The 21,113-nt window shown below is 41.5% G+C and overlaps 1 protein-coding gene across 1 annotated transcript in view; it reads left to right on the top strand.

Moving 5' to 3' along the window:
- The window catches only part of LOC124594773 (BRO1 domain-containing protein BROX-like), a 119,279-nt gene that overhangs the window by 77,061 nt on the left and 21,105 nt on the right, over nt 1-21,113 (top strand). Inside the window, exon 7 of the mRNA XM_047133171.1 lies at nt 14,485-14,635. Coding sequence (XP_046989127.1) covers nt 14,485-14,635 — 151 coding nt within the window. The remainder of the gene's footprint in view (nt 1-14,484; nt 14,636-21,113) is intronic.

Genomic DNA, 21,113 nt, shown 5'->3' with positions numbered 1-21,113 from the left:
TGGCATATTTTTTCTTCAAATGACATATTTTCCTTGGGTACGTTAGGCAATAGTTTTTCCCACTCATCCATTTCTTATTTCTTAAACATTAGTTCAGTTGGCATAAAACCTGTCAACATATGTGACAAGTTGTTAATGATGCGGTGAAATGGTGAGATGAACTCATTCCATTTTATATGTTTGTGTAGGGCGTAGCAGCACATAAATTTGTTAAATTCCTTAAACACCCTTGCTATGGGGATTGCGTGGGTGTAGAATGTTGATATCATTGTTTGTTTTATTTTATTTGTGCTCGTGAATTCCTCCCATGTGTTACCTGTGAAGTACGATGCATTATCAGTTAACAGTGCCTGCGGCTTCCCTACTCTCAGAAACAAGTCATCATAATTCTTCTAATAGTAGAACCGATGGTCACTGACTACACCGCTTACAACTTAACATACTTGGAAAAAAACATCATATAAGGCAATTGCACGCTTAATGCCCCATTTACATTTTGGGATAAGGGCCAGTAGCATCCAAAATTTTGACTTGTTGCAATGTAAGTCTTACCATTTCCAGTGCAGATCATCGTTGTTCCAGGCTATTGCACATTTCTACATAATAGGCTTGGTGTGTTTTGTCTTGCATAAGTAGGACATGGATTTCACAATTCTGTTCAGTGAGCTCTAAAAATTCATTTAGCCCGTGGGATAACCTCAGCAAGGCGTCAGCAATTGTGTTTTGTTTACCTTTGATGTACGCTACCTCAAAACCTATTTCCTGCAATTAACAATCCCATCTGCAACAACATGGATTTTCCATTGTCTATTCTTCTGTGCAGCAATTTGCATTCAAGATAAAAGAAAGTTTTTGATGGTCACAGTAGACTTTGGTATGTTTTCCCCACAAATAATATTTGAATTTCTTAAAAGCGCACTCTATAGAGAGAACTTCAAGCTCTGTTACTGTCTCAGTGATTTGGAATAGGCATGCTCCCAGACCCTGCAAGGATGCATCAGTGCTTACATAAAACTCTAATGACATGTCAGGGTGAAATAATGTATTTGGGTTGAGTAGAGTTTCTTTTATGTTTTCAAAGTCTGTTTGACATTGATTGGTTAATATCCATCAGTATTCTTCTGTAACAAGTTCAGGGCATCACTGTTCAGCGACTGATCAGGAATAAATTTTCTAAAGCCCAGATAAGCTTTGAGGATTTTTTTAAGCAGGGCAAAATGTCTGATTGCCTCTAGTTTCCATATCTGGCAGACTACCAGGGGGTGATATGATGTTTCCTGGGACTTTTCTTTCCCAAATTCAGATTTCTTTAAATTTGCCGTAACTCTGTATTCTGGGAATTGGTATAGTACTTGTCCCAAAAGTTATAAATGCTTTTCCCAGGTAAGTGTTGCAATTAGCAAGTCACCCATGTAGAAAGTTACTTTATTAATTAGTTCTGGACTTAAAACTTTGTCTAACATGGAAGTGAAGACACCTGTGCTCACATTTAAGCTGAAAGGCAAGACACAAAGTTAATAGCTTCTGCCCTCACATACAAGGCTGTGTACTTCCTACTGTCTTCAAGGAGAACAGACAGGCAGGAGATACCATCTGCTACTGCTGTTGCATTGTTTGGCTGCTTACAGGTATATTCTGTGTATGCCAGTTCAGCTGGTATTGACATTGGCAGAGCCTGTTTCATTTTACAATCCCCTCCCTCTCTGCCTGAAGGACTAGTGGTTAACAGCAGATAGGTATTCCAGCTCTCTATTCTGCCTGACTGCACCTGATTGCTAGCGATTAGTGGCTCCTTTGTGATATCAGTGCCACTAATAAAAGTGTGCTGCAATTTTTCTTCTGGTGCCGTTAAACCTGATTCAGTCTGACAGCAAAGCTTTACATATAGTGTGCAAATCAGTAATAGTATCTTGCATCTCCTTTACACTTAATATTAATTTCAGATTGACTACCCTGCATTTTAATCTATGTGTTTCTCATTTTTCAGCTTACCTGCCATATCCTCCTGCACCTTGTCTATAACTGATACCTTTTTACCCAGCTTATCTATTTTCCGAAACAGATCTGTGAATAACTACACCTTTCATTCTGTGCCCTTTTTGGACAACTTAAATGTTAAATCGTTTGATAGGTCAGTGCACGGCTTCTTTCTTAGGTCATCAAATTTTGTTCATTTGAAAGTTCCTCAAATTTTTGTGTCACATGATTCCCAAAATCATTAAATATTTGTTGAATAAAAATCTCTTGGTGTACATGCCGCGTCAATTCGGGATAAAACTCCAAGCTTTCGACCACTACCTCCATGGTCGTCGTCAGGGTAAAACTGACTGTCGTGAACTAGCGAGTCTCCCACTTTTATATGCAAAGGACGGCTTCTGATTGGCTGGAATACGTCATAGCAACAGCGATATGGCGTGTAGTGAAATGGTGCCCTCTACTTCCATAGATGTAGTTTCTATCCTGCGTTGCTTGCAGCGCCATCCCTTGAATCAGGAGGTAAAATGCGGGAAGTTTTTCTCTGTGATTTTTCTTTATCCAGTGCACTCTTCCAAGTGTTGCTAAGTGCATAGCCGTTGTCTCTGTTAAAATTATTATCGCTAAGTCTAATTTCGACTGCTTCCCGGATCACAGAGTCCCAGTAATTTGATGCGTGGGCTATTACTCTGGTTTCTTCAAATAAAATCTTATGCTTGTTGAGCAGGCTATGTTTAGCCACCGCTGATTTCTCCAAATACCTGTATTTCAGGTGGCGCTGGTGCTCGATGCAACGGTCGGCAACGGCTCTTACAGACTGGCCCACGTAATTCTTGCTGCATTCGCAAGGAATAGTATAAATTCCCGGCACTCTTAAGCCGAGACTATCTTTGACTGGTCTCAACATTTCCTTAATTTTCCTAGGCGGTCGGAAAACTTGTTTTATTCCTTGCCTCTTTAGGACTCTGCCTATCTTGCTTGTTGTAGCACCGCAAAAAGGAAGCCGCGCTATGTATTGGTCCTCTTCTTGTATATAGCCGGCATCGTGTCTTACTTTCTTGGACAATACTGATTTAATTTCACCGGCAGAATAACCATTCCTCTTGAAAACAGTTGTCAAATGGTTAATCTCGGGACCGAGGTGGTCCTTGTCGGAAATAGTCCTGGCTCTGTGTACTAAAGTATTCAGCATAGCTCTCTGTGATCCGGGAAGCAGTCAAAATTAGACTTAGTGATAATAATTTTAACAGAGACAAAGGCTATGCACTTAGCAACACTTGGAAGAGTGCACTGGATAAAGAAAAATCGCAGAGAAAAACTTCCCCCACTTTACCTCCTGATTCAAGGGATGGGGCTGCAAGCAACGCGGGATAGAAACTACGTCTATCGAAGTAGAGGGCACCACTTCACTACACGCCATATCGCTGTTGCTATGACGTATTCCAGCCAATCAGAAGCTGTCCTTTGCATATAAAAGTGGGAGCCTCACTAGTTCACAACAGTCAGTTTTAGCCCTGATGACGACCATGGAGGTAGTGGTCGAAAGCTTGGAGTTTTATCCCGAATTGATGTGGCATGTACACCGAGAGATTTTTATTCAAGAAATACGTCGCAAAAGACTTCGTAGCCATTAAATATTAGCATTTGTTGTTTTGAAGAATCTTTGACTTTTTGTATTAAATTATTAAATTTTTGTGTTAAATCATTAAAGTTCCGTGTTTTCTCCTTAAATTTTTGTGTTTGTTCATTCCTAAAATCATTAAGAGCTTTCATCATTCCCTGTGTAAGTTGTATCACTGTTGGGGGGTGCTTTTGAATGCCTACTCAGTCATATCAATAGCCTCATGTGTAAAAATGCTTCCCAGTGATATTCGCAAATTTATTTCATCTACTGTAAGTAAAGTCATGTCATTAATCACAGCACTGCTCTCCTCAATCATAGTTGAGCTTAAATAATACTCGAGGTTATCATCTGGCTCATCAGCATGTTCACAATCACTATCATTTGTTATTGTGTTAGTTGTGATGACATTTTGCGCTTGTACATTAATTCTTGGGTACAGTGGTTTTATCTGATGTATCCATTTAAGTCTTGGTGATTTATTAATTGCAGAATTTTAAAATGAACATCCCTTTCTTAATTACGCCGAGAAAATTTTCTAAATTATCTTGTGATATGTTGTGAACATGAACTACAACTCATTGTTGTTATTCAAAATTATCAGCCAACAATGAATACACTATTTTACAGCCAAAAATGAATACACTATTTTACTATGGTTTTAAAAGATGTCGCTTTTAGGATGGGAGGGCAGAGGTATTACTGTTGCTATTAAATGTGAGTGAGGCACTACTGAGTGCAGTCACGCAGCTATGAGATAGAATTTTCCTACCTTCTCGAAGGGTTTCACAATTTTTTCTGTTAGTTTCCACACAAATTTTATTTTCCATCCAAGCATATCCTTCTTTTATGATCCTTCCTCTCTTTCTCTTGGAAATATTACTTGTATCACGTAAAAAAGAAAACAAAAGTTAATTAATACAGTGGAAAAATTTTAAAACATATTTTATATATTTTAATTACTTCAATTGTTGAGGGATACCATTCTTACTCATGCCAGTTACACTGGTATTTAAGTAGTGGTGTGAATAATGTGGATTATTTAGAGGGGTGTGGCTGGCAGATACTTTCACCGGCAGCAATTCACGCATCTAAGTTCATGCCCCCACAATCTCTCACTACGACTACCACTGAAACAATCTGTTTTGATTGATTCTCATTTGAAGAGAGTGATATTTACGTCTTCTTTCTTGAAGAAAAGTAAATGCCTTCTATTGCCGTGATAAAGAATAATAATATAATACAATCATAAAGTTTGTTGCAGTTTTATCCAAAGATTGCAGGCTGCAGTGTATCCAGGTATTATTCAGGATGAGTAATTTAGAAATGTAAGAAACTGCCTCCCATTCCAGAAGGTATATTGTAAAAAACTTTTACACAAATACACGTAGCTGCCTGACACATACACAACACACCCACCCAGAATCACGGATGGGAGGAGATAGATAGTTGAAGAGTGACAAATTTGATATTTGCTTAAGGAAACGTTTGAATACAGATATATGTTCATCTTTCTTTTCTAAATATATCTTTTTGGTGCAGGCATATTTACATAGCATCTTTACTCCACACAGTGTTCTGATACTTGTTAAATGACATATACTTTATGACTAAACCAACGTAAGATCTATCACAACACACATGGAAGACAAGGTACATTACTGTCAGTAATACAAAAGTCACTGGTGGAGCCGTGCACTCTCTCCTGTATATTCATTTGTCCCAAAAGGTGGTGCAACTGACAGGTTACACACACAGTGGCTTTCATATTAGCAGGCTTGGTGGCCTCTAGTGGCTGAATCAAGCACAGACTTCACGCACGAACTATGAAATGACAGACACACAAAATTGGTAGTTACACCACTCCTCTTCCTTTGTGAAGAAGTCAACAGTGTGTTCACATCCATTTCTTCTGTGGTTGATGTAGGTTGTTGAGCCATGTGATGCACTGCCATTGATGCGGGGGCGGCAGATGCACACCGGATGCACAGCCATCCGTGTGAAGTGGTAGCTGGTTGATATGTCCCGATACTTTATCCTCAGCTGTGCCGACAAGGCAGAGGTGTCGGCCACAGGTACTCTTGATTATCGCTGGCGCCTGTTTCGGCCGGCGGCCAAACCTGTGAGCCCAGACAGCTGCAACAGGCCGGAAGCATTGCAGCGCCTGTGCCAGTGGATGACCTGACTTCAGCCAATGCAGATGTAGCAGAGTCCGGGGCTGATGACCATCCAACAACTCTGTTAGACTCTTATCACCAACAGAGGTAAACCTATAAGAACTAAGGAACCGATCAAGAGCTATATGCGGTGACACATCCAAAACGCATTTTTTCATGTGAGTCTTAAGTGTTCACACTAGTAATCTTGCTTCCCCATTCGATTGAGGGTGGAAAGCAGGAGCAGTGAAACGGGAAACACCACTTTTTTTACAAAATTTTTCAAATTCCTGAGATATGAACTGAGGACCATTGACATTAACTAACGTGTACGGAAGACCTCCCATTGCCCAAATTTTTGACAAAGCGGAAATTGTTGCCGCCACAGAAGCAGACAAACAATGCAGCATTTACAGAAACTTTAAATAAGTATCAGTTACTACAAGCCAGTAGAAATTCTAAAAAGGTTCCACAAAATCTACGTGAATTCGTTTGCAAGGCTACTGTGGATCCGGCTATAGTGACAAAGAAACACGGGGAACAGCTGGATGGATGGCACACTGTGGGCTGGCTGCAATGACTCACACTATTTCTCCACCAATGCACGGCCAAAAACATGTCTGCAACTCGCGGAGCAGTGTCCTATGGAGCTAACAGCAGCACTCTGTCCCAAATGGAAAAACATTTTTGTAGTGTAAAATAATATCTTAAAGGATCAGAAGTATGGCCCAGAGGTTAGCCTGGCCAATTGTGTTGCACAAAAGAAACAGTGCTACTTAAAACAGGACCTGTGGCTGCAATTTTAGTGCTAATAGTAGGAAAACCATCAACAATATTTTGAGCTTCCGGGTCTAAATGAAAACAAAGTAATTCCTCTTCAGCAAACTCCGGATCCAGACCAATCACCAAACATGATAAGACATCAGCATTTGCTTGTTGCGTCATAGGTTGAAAATATGGAATAGAGCCCACCGCCGTAAGCAATGTGTGGCTTTGTCTGGCAAGGATGCTGAAGAGTTAGAGAGAGACATCAGTGGTTTGAAGACTGATCAGGTGACACTTAGACCCATATAGAAAATCATGAATATTTTTTAGAGCATACCAGATCACAGAGCCTCTTTCTCTATCTGAGAATAACACTGTTATGCTGAATTTGAGGATTTAGAGGCATGCAATAGGGCATTCAAATCCATCCACATACTTATGAGCAAGGATGGACCCCAAGGTTAGATGAGACATGTCCGTCGTTAACACGAGGTATTGGTCTGGCTGAAAGGTGACCAAACAAGGGGCTGACTGCAGCTTAGATTTCAACAACTTGAATGCCCGGTCACTAGCTGTGAACCAGTGGAAAGGAATGTCTTTACATAATAATGCATGGAGTAGTGGTGCCATAGTAGCAATGTGTGGTATGAATTTGCGATAGAACGTAATTTTTCATAGAAATGCCTGTAATTAATTGACAGACGTGGAGTGTGGCAATTTGGCAATAGCATCAGTATGCTGGTGCACTGGTTTAATCCCAACATGCAACACTTCAAAACCCAGATAGATAATGGATGATTGAAAAAACTGAGTCTTGTCCAAATTGCACTTTAACCCTGCAGAGTGTAAAACAGGAAGCAGAGCACGAAGGTTCTGCAAATGTTCCTCCGTAGAGGCACCAGACACTGCTATTTCATCTAAATGATGCAGGCTGAAACTGATGCAATAAGTTACTGTAAAAAAGCATTGAAAAATAGCTGGTGCACTTCCCACACCAAAACGCAAACACTGGTATTGATAAAGCCCAAAGGGGGTATTGATAACTAGAAAGCGTTTAGATTCTCATCAAACAGCAACTATAAATATGCCTCTGCCAATTCAATCTTAGAAAAACAATGGCCCCCGATAATTTTGCTAACACCTCGTCAGGGTATGGCTGAGGATAGGTATCAATGATTGGCATTAATAGATTTTAAAAAAATCACTGCGTAGTCATAATTTACCAGTAGATTTCTTAACTATCACCAATGTGGTGCTGACTGTCCACTGGAATAAAAAGGTTGGATAACTTCAAGGGATTGAAGATGATCCAGTTCTCCTTTTACTTAATCGTGTAAAGTTACCGGTATTGCGTGGGCCCAGAAAAAATGGGTGCGGGCAGACTTTTTCATCATAAAATGAGCCTGATATTTTGTTGCACAACCCAGGCATGGAGCAAATGAGAGGAAAATATGGCAGAGAGAGCATTTAGCTGCTGATATGAAACTTAGTCAGAAACCAAATACACTTAATCATCAATGGAGAAACCAAACAATTTCAAAGTGTCCAAACCAAATAGATTTTTAAGGTAAGCATTGTGCACAACTAGGAATGTTAATGAGTGGACAGCAGCTTTGTAACTCACAGGTGCAGGAAACTGTCCAAGAATGGGAATTTATTGTTAATTATATCTCACCAGCCTCCACGACACTGAAATGAGAGAGAGAGAGAGAGAGAGAGAGAGAGAGAGAGAGAGAGCAATATTTGCACCTTTTTTTATGCCTATTGACCACTCAAAACATCAAGTGTACAGTGCGATGTAATTCTTTACTACTCCTGATGTTTCTATTTTACCTGAAATTTTCTACTGTAACTACCAATTTTGAGAGTGTGTCACTTCATGGTTCATGCGTGAAGGATTCCGTCACTACAGACTACCCGGCCTGCTAATAACACAGCCACTGCGTGCATAGCCTGCTGGCTGGGCACCCTGTTGTAACTAATGAATATACAGCACAATGCTCCGCTGGTGTCTTGTGTATTGCTAATTGTATTGTACCCTGTCTTCGATTTGTGTGTAGTGTTTGAGCAATAAATTACAGTATCCTTGGGTTAGAACACTTTTGACAAAAAGTATGGGATTCAATTACAAGTGTTCCACTTCATTCATTAGTCCTTTGAGTATAATTTCCATAGAGAGAGTGCTCAAATCTCTTCTTGAGCAACAGCAGGCACTGACCATTGCTGTTTCCAGTTTAATGAGTACACTGACACAGCCTACTGCCCCACCAACAACATATCCACTGCTGTTCCTTGCATACAATGATGCAGCAGAAAACTGGGACACTCATGAAAAATGCCTGCGGCAACATTTCCAGGCATTTGTGGTAATACATGTAAACCTGTGCGAGGCACTTTTTTGTTGTGGATTTCACCTCATTGGTATCAGTTGTTGCATCATCTCACCCTGTTATAAGAACCTTCAAGTCTTTCTTTCAGGCTGATATGCGAGATACTTTCTACCTATCACTGTACATGTAAGAATGTTATTGCTGCTTGTGTGGAGTTTTACCTCTGCCAAAAGTGCCCAAACCAGTTTTACAGGGCATGGGTAGCAGAACTACATGGACTTAGCTGTCAACATAATTTTATGACAAATGTTTATAAGGGATTCTATGCTGATCAAATGCTTCATGACATAGTCAAACACCTTCCTCCTTATAGGGAAGTTCGAGAGTGAGTTCTACAGTGTGAAAATCCTGTGCTTATGACAGTATTGAACATAATTCAGTTATTTGAAATTTCGTGGGCTGCAGGTAGTCAGATTGAGATCTGGTCTCACCCCTCCCAGCCTTCATCCACTTCGCAAGGCAATGTAGACACTATTGCAGCAGTCCAGCAAATGTCTTAGGATCATATAGGTAACTGGCATTCACGACAACAACAGTATGCATCACAACAGTGACAGCCTCGTGTTATGCTGCCTTCATGGCCATACTGCATCATTCAACATGAACAGACCGCGTTTCACATGCGCTGGGCAACATGTAATAGGTGCGATAAGAAAAGAAGCATTGCTTCTTTATGTAACTCCTTTCCAAATCTGAGTGAGGACAAAATGAACGTGGATGTGAACACTGTCAGCAGTGACAGTGTCTCACAGCAAACCACACACTGAAGTGCCTGTTTTTAACAAATCACTGAGAATGCAGGTGGACATTGGTGCAACAGCAGTGTTGGTGAATTCTCAAACTTAAGTGGATACGGGTTCTCTCTCTCTTATTTCAGTGCCATGGAGGCTGGTGAGATATAATTAACAATAAATTCCCATTCTTGGACAGTTTCCTGCACCTGTAAGTTACAAAGCTGCTGTCCACTCATTAACATTTCTAGTTGTGCACAATGCTTACCCTAAAAATCTATTTGGTTTGGACACTTTGAAATTGTTTGGTTTCTCCATTGATGATTAAGTGCATTTGGTTTCTGACCAAAGAGCTTCAGAGCTATCTAATGCAGAACCCTTCACACACACACACACACACACACACACACACAGACAGACAGACAGACACACAGATGTGGTTACATTTTACTGGGACTGCTGCTCAACTGTAGTGAGAGTGTATGTCAGTTGAAGTTGAGAAGAGCAGAAGGGAGTTGGAGGGGGAGGCAGGGTTAGGTGACAGCTAGGAGAGATAGATAGGCAGCAAGAAGATTTGGATATGAATGTGACACCAATGAGCTTGCCATCGTGCAGGCAGGGAGATTGCATGGGGCACATGGTCAAGTAAAGAATGAAAGATTGATTTTGGAGTGGGGGATATAGGACACAGAAAGAGGAAGCCTATGGAGAGGATACTGAGAGTGTAGAATAAGGGAAATGATAGGCATGTGGACAGGGGTGTATGTGGGCCTGGGGCTAGTCGAGATTGAGGCCAGTGGGTTGCAGAGTCGAAGGATGTGTATAAGAACATACAGAGAAGTTGACCAGCTGTATATTCTGTCACTGTGTGGTCAACTCAGTTCTTGGCCAGTTCAGTGGTGAGTATCTGTTGGAGTAGACAACTGGTTGGTGGTCACGCACACTTAAAAATATGTGCAGAAGTTACAACAAAGTTCGTATTTGATATGACTGCTTTTAAAAGTGGCCCTGCCTCTAATGGTTTAGAATATCTCTCTGACAGATCTGGAACAGAACGTACTGTGTGGGTACATGCGACAGTTCCAGCACCTGGCTCCTTCATAGAGATGTAATCCTGTTGCAAGGGGTAGGGTGTACATGTTGCCTAAGAACAGCCCAGAATATTTTGTAACTTGTCAGAGCACCAGAATACCTTTATGAATGGGGTTGGGGAGGATTTTAGATAGGGTATTCCTCATTTCTGGGACCAACCATCAATCAGCTCTCCACCTGAATGATTGTCCATTCCCAAACTGTGCCAAAGAGAAAATGAGAGTTGAGTTTGTAATTACAGGACACTTGCTTATCTCCACTTTTACAAATAGGTGTTACTATTGGATATTTCAGTATTTTAGAAAATACATCATGTTGATGGATCCATCAGAGAAGTGGATGTCCACATCCAGAAAGGTGGCACCCTGATCCTAAAAGCATCATTTCAAATGGGTAAGAGAGAAGGCATTAGACCTGTGGAAGAATGATGGGTCATATCACAAAGTTATTATCTATGAAGCCAGACAAGGGGTTTAGTATGTTGGCTGACTAGAAAGGTTTCTAGACCACCCATGAACAGCTTGGCATACGAGAATTTCATCACAACCAAACTATTACCCACAGCCTTTCTATATCAAAGGCATGTACCTCGTTCACCATCTCTCTGCCATTATCATCCCACTACCACCTAGTCCCAGTGGACAACACCTTGCTTTATATCAACACCTTGCACGACATGGCCCTGCCACCATGAAGCTCTACCTTTCCAAATGCATGCAGATTTCAGATCCCACCCTATTTCATATACATATGACCAAGTATATACTTACCCACTCATATGAGGTCTGTTCAAAAAATTTCAGAACTTTGTCCACAAAATTTTTACCATAGGCTTCCTGCAACATTTAGTGTGTCTCTCTAAAGTCTCTCTAATTATTTCTTCATGGTCTAGATCCTTTTCCTCCACAGCCTCAACAACTTCTCCCATTTGCATTTCAGTGGGTCTCTTTTGCTCAGTATTTCACCTTCCTGTTTTTTGTCCACCTTCCTGATGGATTGTGCGTGGTCTCCTACGAAATACTCTCCCCCTTAGTTACACTACTCCCAATGCTGTTTCCACAACTCGAAGCAGTCCTGTTATGCATCTTGCTGGATTGCACGAAGTGCTATCTGTGAATTTTCTTTTATCTTGTGTATCATTGCAGATCTTCATCCTTTCAACGGCGTTTTCAACTTTGGAAATGAAAAAAGTTCGCAGGGGCCAGATCTGGAAAGTACAGAGGATGAGGCAACACAGTGATTTCTTGTTTTGTATAATGGCTACACACCAGCAGGGATGAATGTGCAGGTGCATTATCCTGATGCAAGAGCCATGAATTGTCTCGCCACATTTCAGGCCATTTCCTTCTCTCATTTTCTCGCAGGTGTCACAACGTGTCCCAAAACTACCATCGATTAACAGTTTGTCCCCATGGCATGAATTCATGATGAACAAATCCTTCAGAGTCAAAGAAAACTATCAGCATGTCTTCGACATTTGATCTGACCCAATGAGCTTTTTTTTGTCATGGAGAACCTTTCCTGATGCACTGTGAAGTTTGAACCTTGGTCTCAAGATTTTAACCATAGACTAACATCTCATCACCAGTTATTATTCTCTTAAGGAACATCTCATTCTCATTTGCACAATCTAAAAGCTCTTTGCAGATTGTGAGGCGAAGATTTTTCTGGTCTTAAGATCTTTCTGGTCTTGACTCATGAGCCGTGGCACGAACTTGGCGGCAACACGATGCGTTCCAAGATGCTGTGTCAGGATTTCATGACATGATCCAACTGAAATATTACATTTTTCTTCAGTATCTTGGACAGTCAGTGTGATTGTCATGCAAAATTTCGTTGATGTTGCTGATGTGAGCAGCATTGGTGGATTTGAAAGTATGCCCTGTGCAAGGGTCATCTTCATCGTCTATCCAGCCATTTTTAAACCATGTGAACCATTCTTAACACCAAGTGCAGCTTAAGCACTTACCACCATAGGCTTCCTGCAACATTTAGTGTGTCTCTCTAAAGTCTCTCTAATAATTTCTTCATGGTCTAGATCCTTTTCCTCCACAGCCTCAACAACTTCTCCCATATGCATTTCAGTGGATCTCTTTAGCTCGGTATTTCACCTTCCTGTATTTTGTCCACCTTCCTGATGGATCTGTAAAAACCTTTGTTGAAATAAAGCCCATATGCATCTCAATAGCTGCCATCCATTCTGGTTAAAGTCTCTCCTTTACAGTCTAGCTATTTATGAATGGTGAATCTGTAGTGACAAGTACTTGCCTGCCCAGTAAACTGAAGTTTGGACTAAGGCTTTCACAGACAGACGCTATTCTCCAAACTAGCCCACAGACAGTTCTCAGATACCATATCCACGCACATACGTAATTCTCCAATCAACTGCAGAGTAGCATCCCTCTCATTACCCAATATCAATCCAGAATGGAACAATTTAATCACATTCTCTCTGATTACCTTTCATCAACTATCACATGGTTCAGGCATCTGTGAAAGACAGCTGCAAGATTTGTCATACACACTCACCCAATACACTCTATTCCAAATCTGTCACTAGCAGGCAGAACCACATTCAAATGTGAGAACTTTTTGTATATGTCTGCATAGCATTTACCTCAGGTGGTACGTGGGTAACAGGCCAATATTTATCTTGTTCGATGTGGGAAAAGTGCCTGGAAACCACATCTAGGCTGGCTGGCTGACCAGCCCCCATCATCGATCCAAGAAGCAAATTCAGTCCAGTGCAGGCTCGCCTCCTCAATTCCCAGAAGCAGTACATTAACAAGCTCAGCTATCCAGGCAGGTGTTCTGTGGTATATAATGTAATAACACTTGTATCCACAGGATCCATGCTGAAGATGAATACATTATTGATTTTAAGGAATGAGTGGTTAAAGTTAATAGTCATCAATATTTGTTCATATTTTCTATGTGTCTAATTAGGACACACTATCTGGAAAATGATAGATTGCATCTCATTGTGAAGATGACCCACTGAATTACAGACAGGCACGATGAAAAGACTGTTACACATTACAGCTTTTGGCCACATGACTGCTACCCATACTGGAATCATTTTGGTTGGAGCTGCCAGTGGTAGTGGTCACATGTGCGTGAGGAGTGCTTGCTTGTCTGAATGTGTGTGCATTTTCTGTGTGGAAGGCTTTGGCCAGAAGCCATATGTGTAGCACTCTGTTTGTTTTGCCTGTCTGCAACTCAGTGTGCCATCTTTCATTTCAATGTGTCATCTTTATGGTGAGTAGCAATCTATCCTTTTAATATGATTGTTGATATTCCAGTGTGGACTTTCCATTGTTTGGTTAGGACAGTTATCAGTTACCTGAGTTTATGTGTGGTGCCCAAACACGTGCGGAGTGCTCTCTCTCTCTCTCTCTCTCACACACACGCACACACACACACACACACACACACACACACACACACAGGAGAGACAAAAGGAGGCAGGGGGTGGGGATGAAAGGAGTGAGAGAGCATGAGTGGTCTACCATATCTGTTTGCTCTGAAGATCACAAGCTTGAAACCTGAGCCAAAATGTTGGAATTTTTATTTATGTCCCTTTGCAGTGCTCAACATTTCATCCATATTATAAATGGTTGTCTTTACTCATTCCATTGCTTGTATTCCACCCTGAGTTCCACATCATCATATTAATAGATCTCAAGTGCCAATTAAGTAAATGGCAATGTCCAAAAAGATGTGGCTCTGTAAATATAACAAACTTTTCATTACAGGTTATAAAAGGGCAATAGAACTTAGTAAGGAATATGCAAAAACTAAAGGCCCTGCTCCAAAAGTGCAGCCAGAAACTCATGCATCTTTTCGTCGGTTGTCACCACTTCTAAACCGAACCTTGGAAAAGTGTGTAAGAGAAAATGGATTCATGTAAGTGATGCACTTAGTGATTTGTAATTTATGTAGTATATATCTGTAGCTATCTTACTGTTTCAGAATTCATAAAACAAAACATTTAGTAGTAGCACAGTCCATATTAGTCAACTGATTATATGGTTTCTGTCTTGAAAGTACTTTCCTCTTATTAAATTTTCCTTTTGTGACTATCCATTCGCAGCCACGGTTTAAACATACAACAACTTGGGAATGACACTTCATACAGCTGCAGTAAATTAGATTGCATTGCAAAACATGTATCACTTTATTGGAGAAGCATCAGCAGCAATCAATGTAAAAAATAAAAAACCGCAATGATAAAAAATCAGTCGTCAGCCACACAAGGAAACCTTTATTTGCTGCACTTTACCTTTGACAATTTATACTGTCATCTTCAGAAGTGAAATAGGCTCAAATTATTGTTAAACTAACACCAAAATAAGAACTGGATGGTAGTGTCCTACAAAGTATTGGCAAAAAATCCATATATAAAGCAAGTATGTTAAAAACAAATGGACAAAGATTGAACAGCAGAAGTAAAACAGGTTTGTTAAAAGAGAAGTAAAATGGTTAAGCTTAATAGACACAATATACCTTTGCTACAAAGTCAATAAAAGAAAGTGACATCTCAAAAAATAAATAATGCATGTGGTGAGTGGCATACAGTTAACTGTCAAATTTCACATTGTACGTAGTATGTGTAAGAGAAGCCAACACCGAAACTGATGACATGAAGGACATTGAACCCACGCGTATATGAAGTTGGAGCACTAGTGTATGTACAACTGTGACAGTTGAAAGGCAAGTATGGAGCCTGTTTCACTTCTGAAGATGAAGTATAGACTGTTGAATCCAGTAAAGTGAACCAAATAGTGGTTTTCTTGTGTGGCTAATGACTGACTTTTTATCTTTGTGGAAATATTCTACAGTTGTTGGACTACAGCTGTGAACAAAATCATAAAAAACCTAATTTATAAATATTCATCATGTAGACATATTTACAAATTAGTTTGTGCTGTGAATGTAAAATGACATGTTGCACATCATTACTATTTATTGTGCAAATTGATCAGTGGAATCTGAAACTAACCTACCATCCATCTTGCTGAAAACATTCCACAAATGTCAGATAGTTTATGATACCCTTCACTGATACTTCACAGCTCTTTTTCAAATATTTATTCTAAATCTACATTTGTACTCTGCAAGCCACCATATACTGTGTGGTGGAGGGTAGTTTATGTGCTTGTTGAACTTCGTACCTTTTCCTGTTCCAGTTGCAAATGGTCGCAGGAAGAACGATTGCTAGTAAATTTCTATGTGAGCTTGAATATCTGTGATTTCACGTTCATGATCTTTTTGCAAGACACATGCAATGCCATGTTCCCCTTTTGTTAATGATTACTGTGCTCTTGACCATGGATAAATCTCGGACTTCAAATTTAGCAATAACTGCTGGAACCCAAGAATTTAGCACAGTGCCCAGCTGCATAAATAAACATGGCACTTCTCAAGTTTAGGTGCCAAATATTCTTGCTCTCAAATACAATTACTCTTCATATTCAATATTTCTTTAGACAGAAAGTTATTGAATTGCTTAGCTCTCTATCTCAGTGTAAATGTCAAGTTGACAGTTTGAAATACAGCAGAATTTACATATATTTCAAATTCTTTCGTTCATTTGTAGTGTGGTAAAATAGGCAACAAGTTGTAGTGCTTCGAGAATTTACACGTAAATTCTGGAACCACTTGACCTTCTGCCATCTCGAACTCACAAAATTTTAAAGATAAATGTGAGAGAGAGCCTATTTACTGCGCAACACATGTCTATGTGTGCAGGATGGATGAGATCTCATGGAGTAGAATTCTCTACCCTCTGTGCCCTGCAGCAGTGAGTCTTTGAAGGCTGGCACTCGGCAGCCACCGAGGTGACACCCCTTCATTTTTTTCCTCCTTCCCTTGCCTTGTCTGGTCTCTTAAACTGACAAAACGGCTGGGAGCATGGTGTGCTGACCAAATGCCCCTCCATGTCTGCATCCAATGATGCTTGTGGGCTGAGGACGACACGGCAGCCAGTCAGTACCATTGGGCCTTCATGGCCTGTTCGGGCAGAGTTTAGTTTAGTTCCCTTTCCTTGTTCTGACTCTCCTTCAATTGAATGTTCATGGCCTTCAATCAAACAAAGAAAATTTATGGTTTCTCTTAGAATCACAGCATCCAATTGTTCTCTGTCTCCAGGAAACAAAATTGTGTCCACACGACCACTTTGAGCTCTCACATTTCTTACCGTTCCATTTTGATCCCCCCTCCCCCAAGGACAGCATTCCATCTCACCGGGGAGTCATGCTGCTCATACAGATACAGGATGATGTTTATAATCAACACATCTTCCTGACTACCTGCCTTTAAGGTGTTACAGTTCGCCCTTTCCTTCCCCACCTTACCTTTTTGCTTTGTACTGTTTACATCCCTCCGTCATTCGTTGTCACCATGGCAGACTTCCTCCAGCTTCTTAGGCAGCTACCTCACCACTTTCTGCTGCTTGGTGACTTTAATGTGCACCGTCTCCCTAGGGGTTTTTCCAGAACCTGTCTTGGCTGACCTTCTCAATCAACTTACCCTCCTCTGCTTTAACACAGGAGCACCCACGTTCCTTGCAAAGTCCATGCACACGTATTCCCATATGGACCTAACCTTCTGCACTGCCCAGCTTGCCCACCATCTCAAGTGGTCCATTCTCTCTGATACATACTCGAGCGACCATTTCCCGTGTGCAATCCATTTGCTGACTCCTCCCCCAGCTACGTGCACACCCAAATGGCAGCTTACTAGGACCGCTTGAGGCTTTACTCCTCCCTGGCGACCTTCAACAAACAACATATCCCCAGTTATGATGGCCAGGTAGAATATCTTACAAACATTATCCTTACCGCTGCAAAATGTTCCATTCCTCACACTTCCTATTTACCATGCTGTGTCCCAGTCCCTCGGTAGACTGAGGCATACCATTACGCAATTCGTGCATGGAGAAATGCTCTCTGTGTTTTTAACTATCACCCTACAATGGCAAAATGTATTCATTACAAACAGTTGCGTGCACAATGCCATTGCATTCTTTGGGATAGCACAAAAGCTTGCTGGACTACATTCACTGGTTCTCTTAACAGTTCCACTCCCTCTTCCATTGTGTGGGCCAGCCTCCAATGGCTCTCTGGGACCATGATACATTCCCCAATTTCCAGCCTGACAGCAGTAGACAATGTCATAGTGAACCATGTTGCTGTTTCCGACACCTTGGACTGCCATTTTGTGGATATTTCGAGCTCCTCCCCCTATCATCCTGCCTTCCTCCATCGTAAACGAGTGGAGGATGCTTGGGTGATACCCTTCTCTCCTCAGAATTGTGATTGCTACAGTGTCACCTTTATATGAGGGAGCTAGATCATGCTTTTGCTCCATCCCGATCCTCTGCCCCAGGGCCAGACAATGTTCACATTCAGATGTTGCAGCACCTTTCTCTTGCAGGTAAGCACGTTCCGCTCAATATTTACAACCGCATCTGGGCAGAGGGTACATTTCCCACACTGGCATGGAGCCACTGTCATACCCATACCTAAGCCTGGTAAGGACAAACACCTTCTTTCTAGCTGCCACAACTTCTCACACCAGCTGTGTTGGCAAGGTGATGGGATGTATGATTCATGTACGGTTGGTATGGTGACTCGAGTTTCGCAATTTACAAACCACAGCACAGTGTGGATTTCGAGCACTCCATTCTGCACTCCATTCATCACTTTGTACCCTCATGTCATGAATGGGTTTTTGCAGAAATCCCAGACTGTGACCATTTTTTTTTTTTTTTTTTTTTCGATTTGGAGAAAGCCTACAACATCTGCTGGAGGACTGGTCTCCTCTGTACTCTCTACACTTGGAGCTTCTGTGGCTGCATGCCCCATTTCCTTTAGAAATTTTTAAAAGACCGGGTTTTCAAGGTACATGTGGGTTCTGCCTCATCAGACACCATTATCCAGGAAAATGGTGTGCCTTAGAGTTCTATCCTCTATCGCCATTAACCCTATAATGGCCGGTCTCCCACCAGGCATCTCCGACTCTCTTAGTTGATGATCTATTCCAGTTCTTAATGGACTTGTCTCATTGACCAGCATCTTTAGCGATGTCTCAGTCATCTTTACTTGTGGAGCATTGACAATGGATTTCATTTTTCCACTGACAATGCTGTTTATATGAATTTCTGGTGGCACAATTGGTTTCTTCCACCATCTTTATATCTTGGCCCTTTGCTCTTCCGTTTGTTGACACTACGAAATTCCTGGGGCTCATACTCGATAGGAAACTTTCTTGGTCCTCCTACATTTCTTACCTAGCAGCCTGCTGTATGCTGTCCCTCAGTGTCCCGTGTGTCCTCAGTGGTACTTCCTGGGGAGCAGATCGAACCACCCTCTTCCGTTTGTACTGGTCCCTTGTCCATTCGAAACTAGTCTACGGGTGTTTCATGTGTGCATCTGCACGTCTGTCTTCCATACACTGTCTCAGTATTATCCACCATCATGTCAACCAATAGGCCACTGGGGTCTTTTACACTAGTCCAGTTGAGAGTTTGTTTGCAGAAGCTGCCAAAGTACTGCTGTCCCACTGCCGTGACTTTCTCCTCAGCAGATATGCGTGCCATTTGTCTGCCACTCATGGCCACCAATCCTGTGCCTCCACCAGTGACTCCTTTGATTGCCAGTATGGGATGTGTCCCTCTTCTCTATTACCTCCTGGAGTTTGCTTTTGGCTCTTGCTCTGTCATCTTACCCTCACGCTACCTGCAACTTTCTCGGTGAGTGTGAACCCACCTTGGCTTGATGTGGCATCTCAGGTTCACCTTGGCCTTCATTTGCTTCATAAGAACACTACTCCAGCCTCGCTTTATCGGTTTCAGTTTCACGATCTTCGCATGAAACTTCACGATAGTACCTTTGTATACACCGATGGCTCTTGGGCACGGTGTCGTCATTGGCACCAATGTTTTTTGGTATCAGCTTCCGGAACACTGCTCAGTATTTACAGCAGAGCTCTTCACTCTGTATCAGGCCATGCAGTACATCCGGCGACACAGGCTTTTCAATCGCGTCATGTGCTCCGACTCTCTCAGTGCCGTTTAAAGCCTCTGTGTGCTGTACACCATCCATCTCTTAGTGCAACAGGTCCAGGAAAGCTTTCACTACTTGCTCACTCTTGATGAAGCCACAGTGATGTTTATGTGGGTTCCTGGTCACGTCGGTCTGACAGGAAACAAGGCCACTGGTGCTGCTGTCAAGGCTGCAGTCCTCGTACCTCAGCCCGCTTGTTCTTATATTGCCTCCAATGATCTCTGTGCTGCTGTCAGCAGCTGGTATCACTTTGGCATCACCACTGGTCCTCCCTTCATGAGAAAAGGCTCTGGGTTATTAAGCCATTCCCAGCGGTTTGGATGACCACCTCTCAGCCCTCTCACTGTGAGGAGATCATTTTAGTTATGTTGCATATCAAGCACTGTCTTTTTAGCCATCACCATTTGTTAAGTGCTCTCCCCCCCCCCCTTTTTTTTCATAGCATTCAGCCATTGACGGTTTGCCTTTTCCTGATGGAATGCCCTTTTTTTAATGATTTATGTTCTCTTTTATTTGCCATCTGAGTTACTGGCAAATGACACGCAGGCTGTCACCCGCGTTTTACTTTTTATCCCTTGTAGCAATATGGTGAAGGCCATTTAATTTTTAGTTCATGGCCTTTGTTTCTCTGTGGCATATTTTATAGACCTTTCACAACATCCCTGCTTTTAGCTGACTTCTCTTCCATTGGTTGGGATTAACGTGTAATCGTTTTTAACTCTTGTCTTTGTCTTTGTGTTATACAGTTCTGACATGAGCACATATGAACTTAGTTGTTTTTGTGCCATAAAACATAACGAAACAAGCCACTGCTGATCTCCACTTTGGTAGGTGCCTTTAGCTGTACTACTAAATATGACATTTTTCAGGTCTCTGTGCCATATTTTCTTGCTCTCAAATACAGTAACCCTTTGTATTAAACATTTCTTTACAATAATTGCGTAACTCTCAGTCTCAGTGTCTCATGTCAAGTTGATAGATCAAAATACAACACTTTAGTTGCTTTCCCTGTGTCATCTGTGAGTCTTGCTACAGGGCTGATGTGCTTCTTCAGTATGATGCAACAATTCAAGGAGCTCATACAAATACTCCTGCGGTGCTGCCACTTGCACAGTTAATGCAGTCATCGTCCCACTTCAAAGACATGTGTCGTCCCTCCAGATTACTAGCCACATGCAAATGTTCTCAAAAGATGCACAGCTGTTGCACTTTCCTAAATATTAAATGATTGTGTCGTTTTGCTGTTTAGGAACTTCATTTGTCAGCCAGTTAAACATAGGACTATTCATCAAGCTTCTGGATTTATACGTATCATC

Source organism: Schistocerca americana, chromosome 2, assembly GCF_021461395.2.
Source record: "Schistocerca americana isolate TAMUIC-IGC-003095 chromosome 2, iqSchAmer2.1, whole genome shotgun sequence".
NCBI lineage: Eukaryota > Metazoa > Arthropoda > Insecta > Orthoptera > Acrididae > Schistocerca > Schistocerca americana.
The sequence above is the reverse complement of the archived record's forward strand: the minus strand, read 5'-3'. Positions and strand labels throughout refer to the sequence as shown.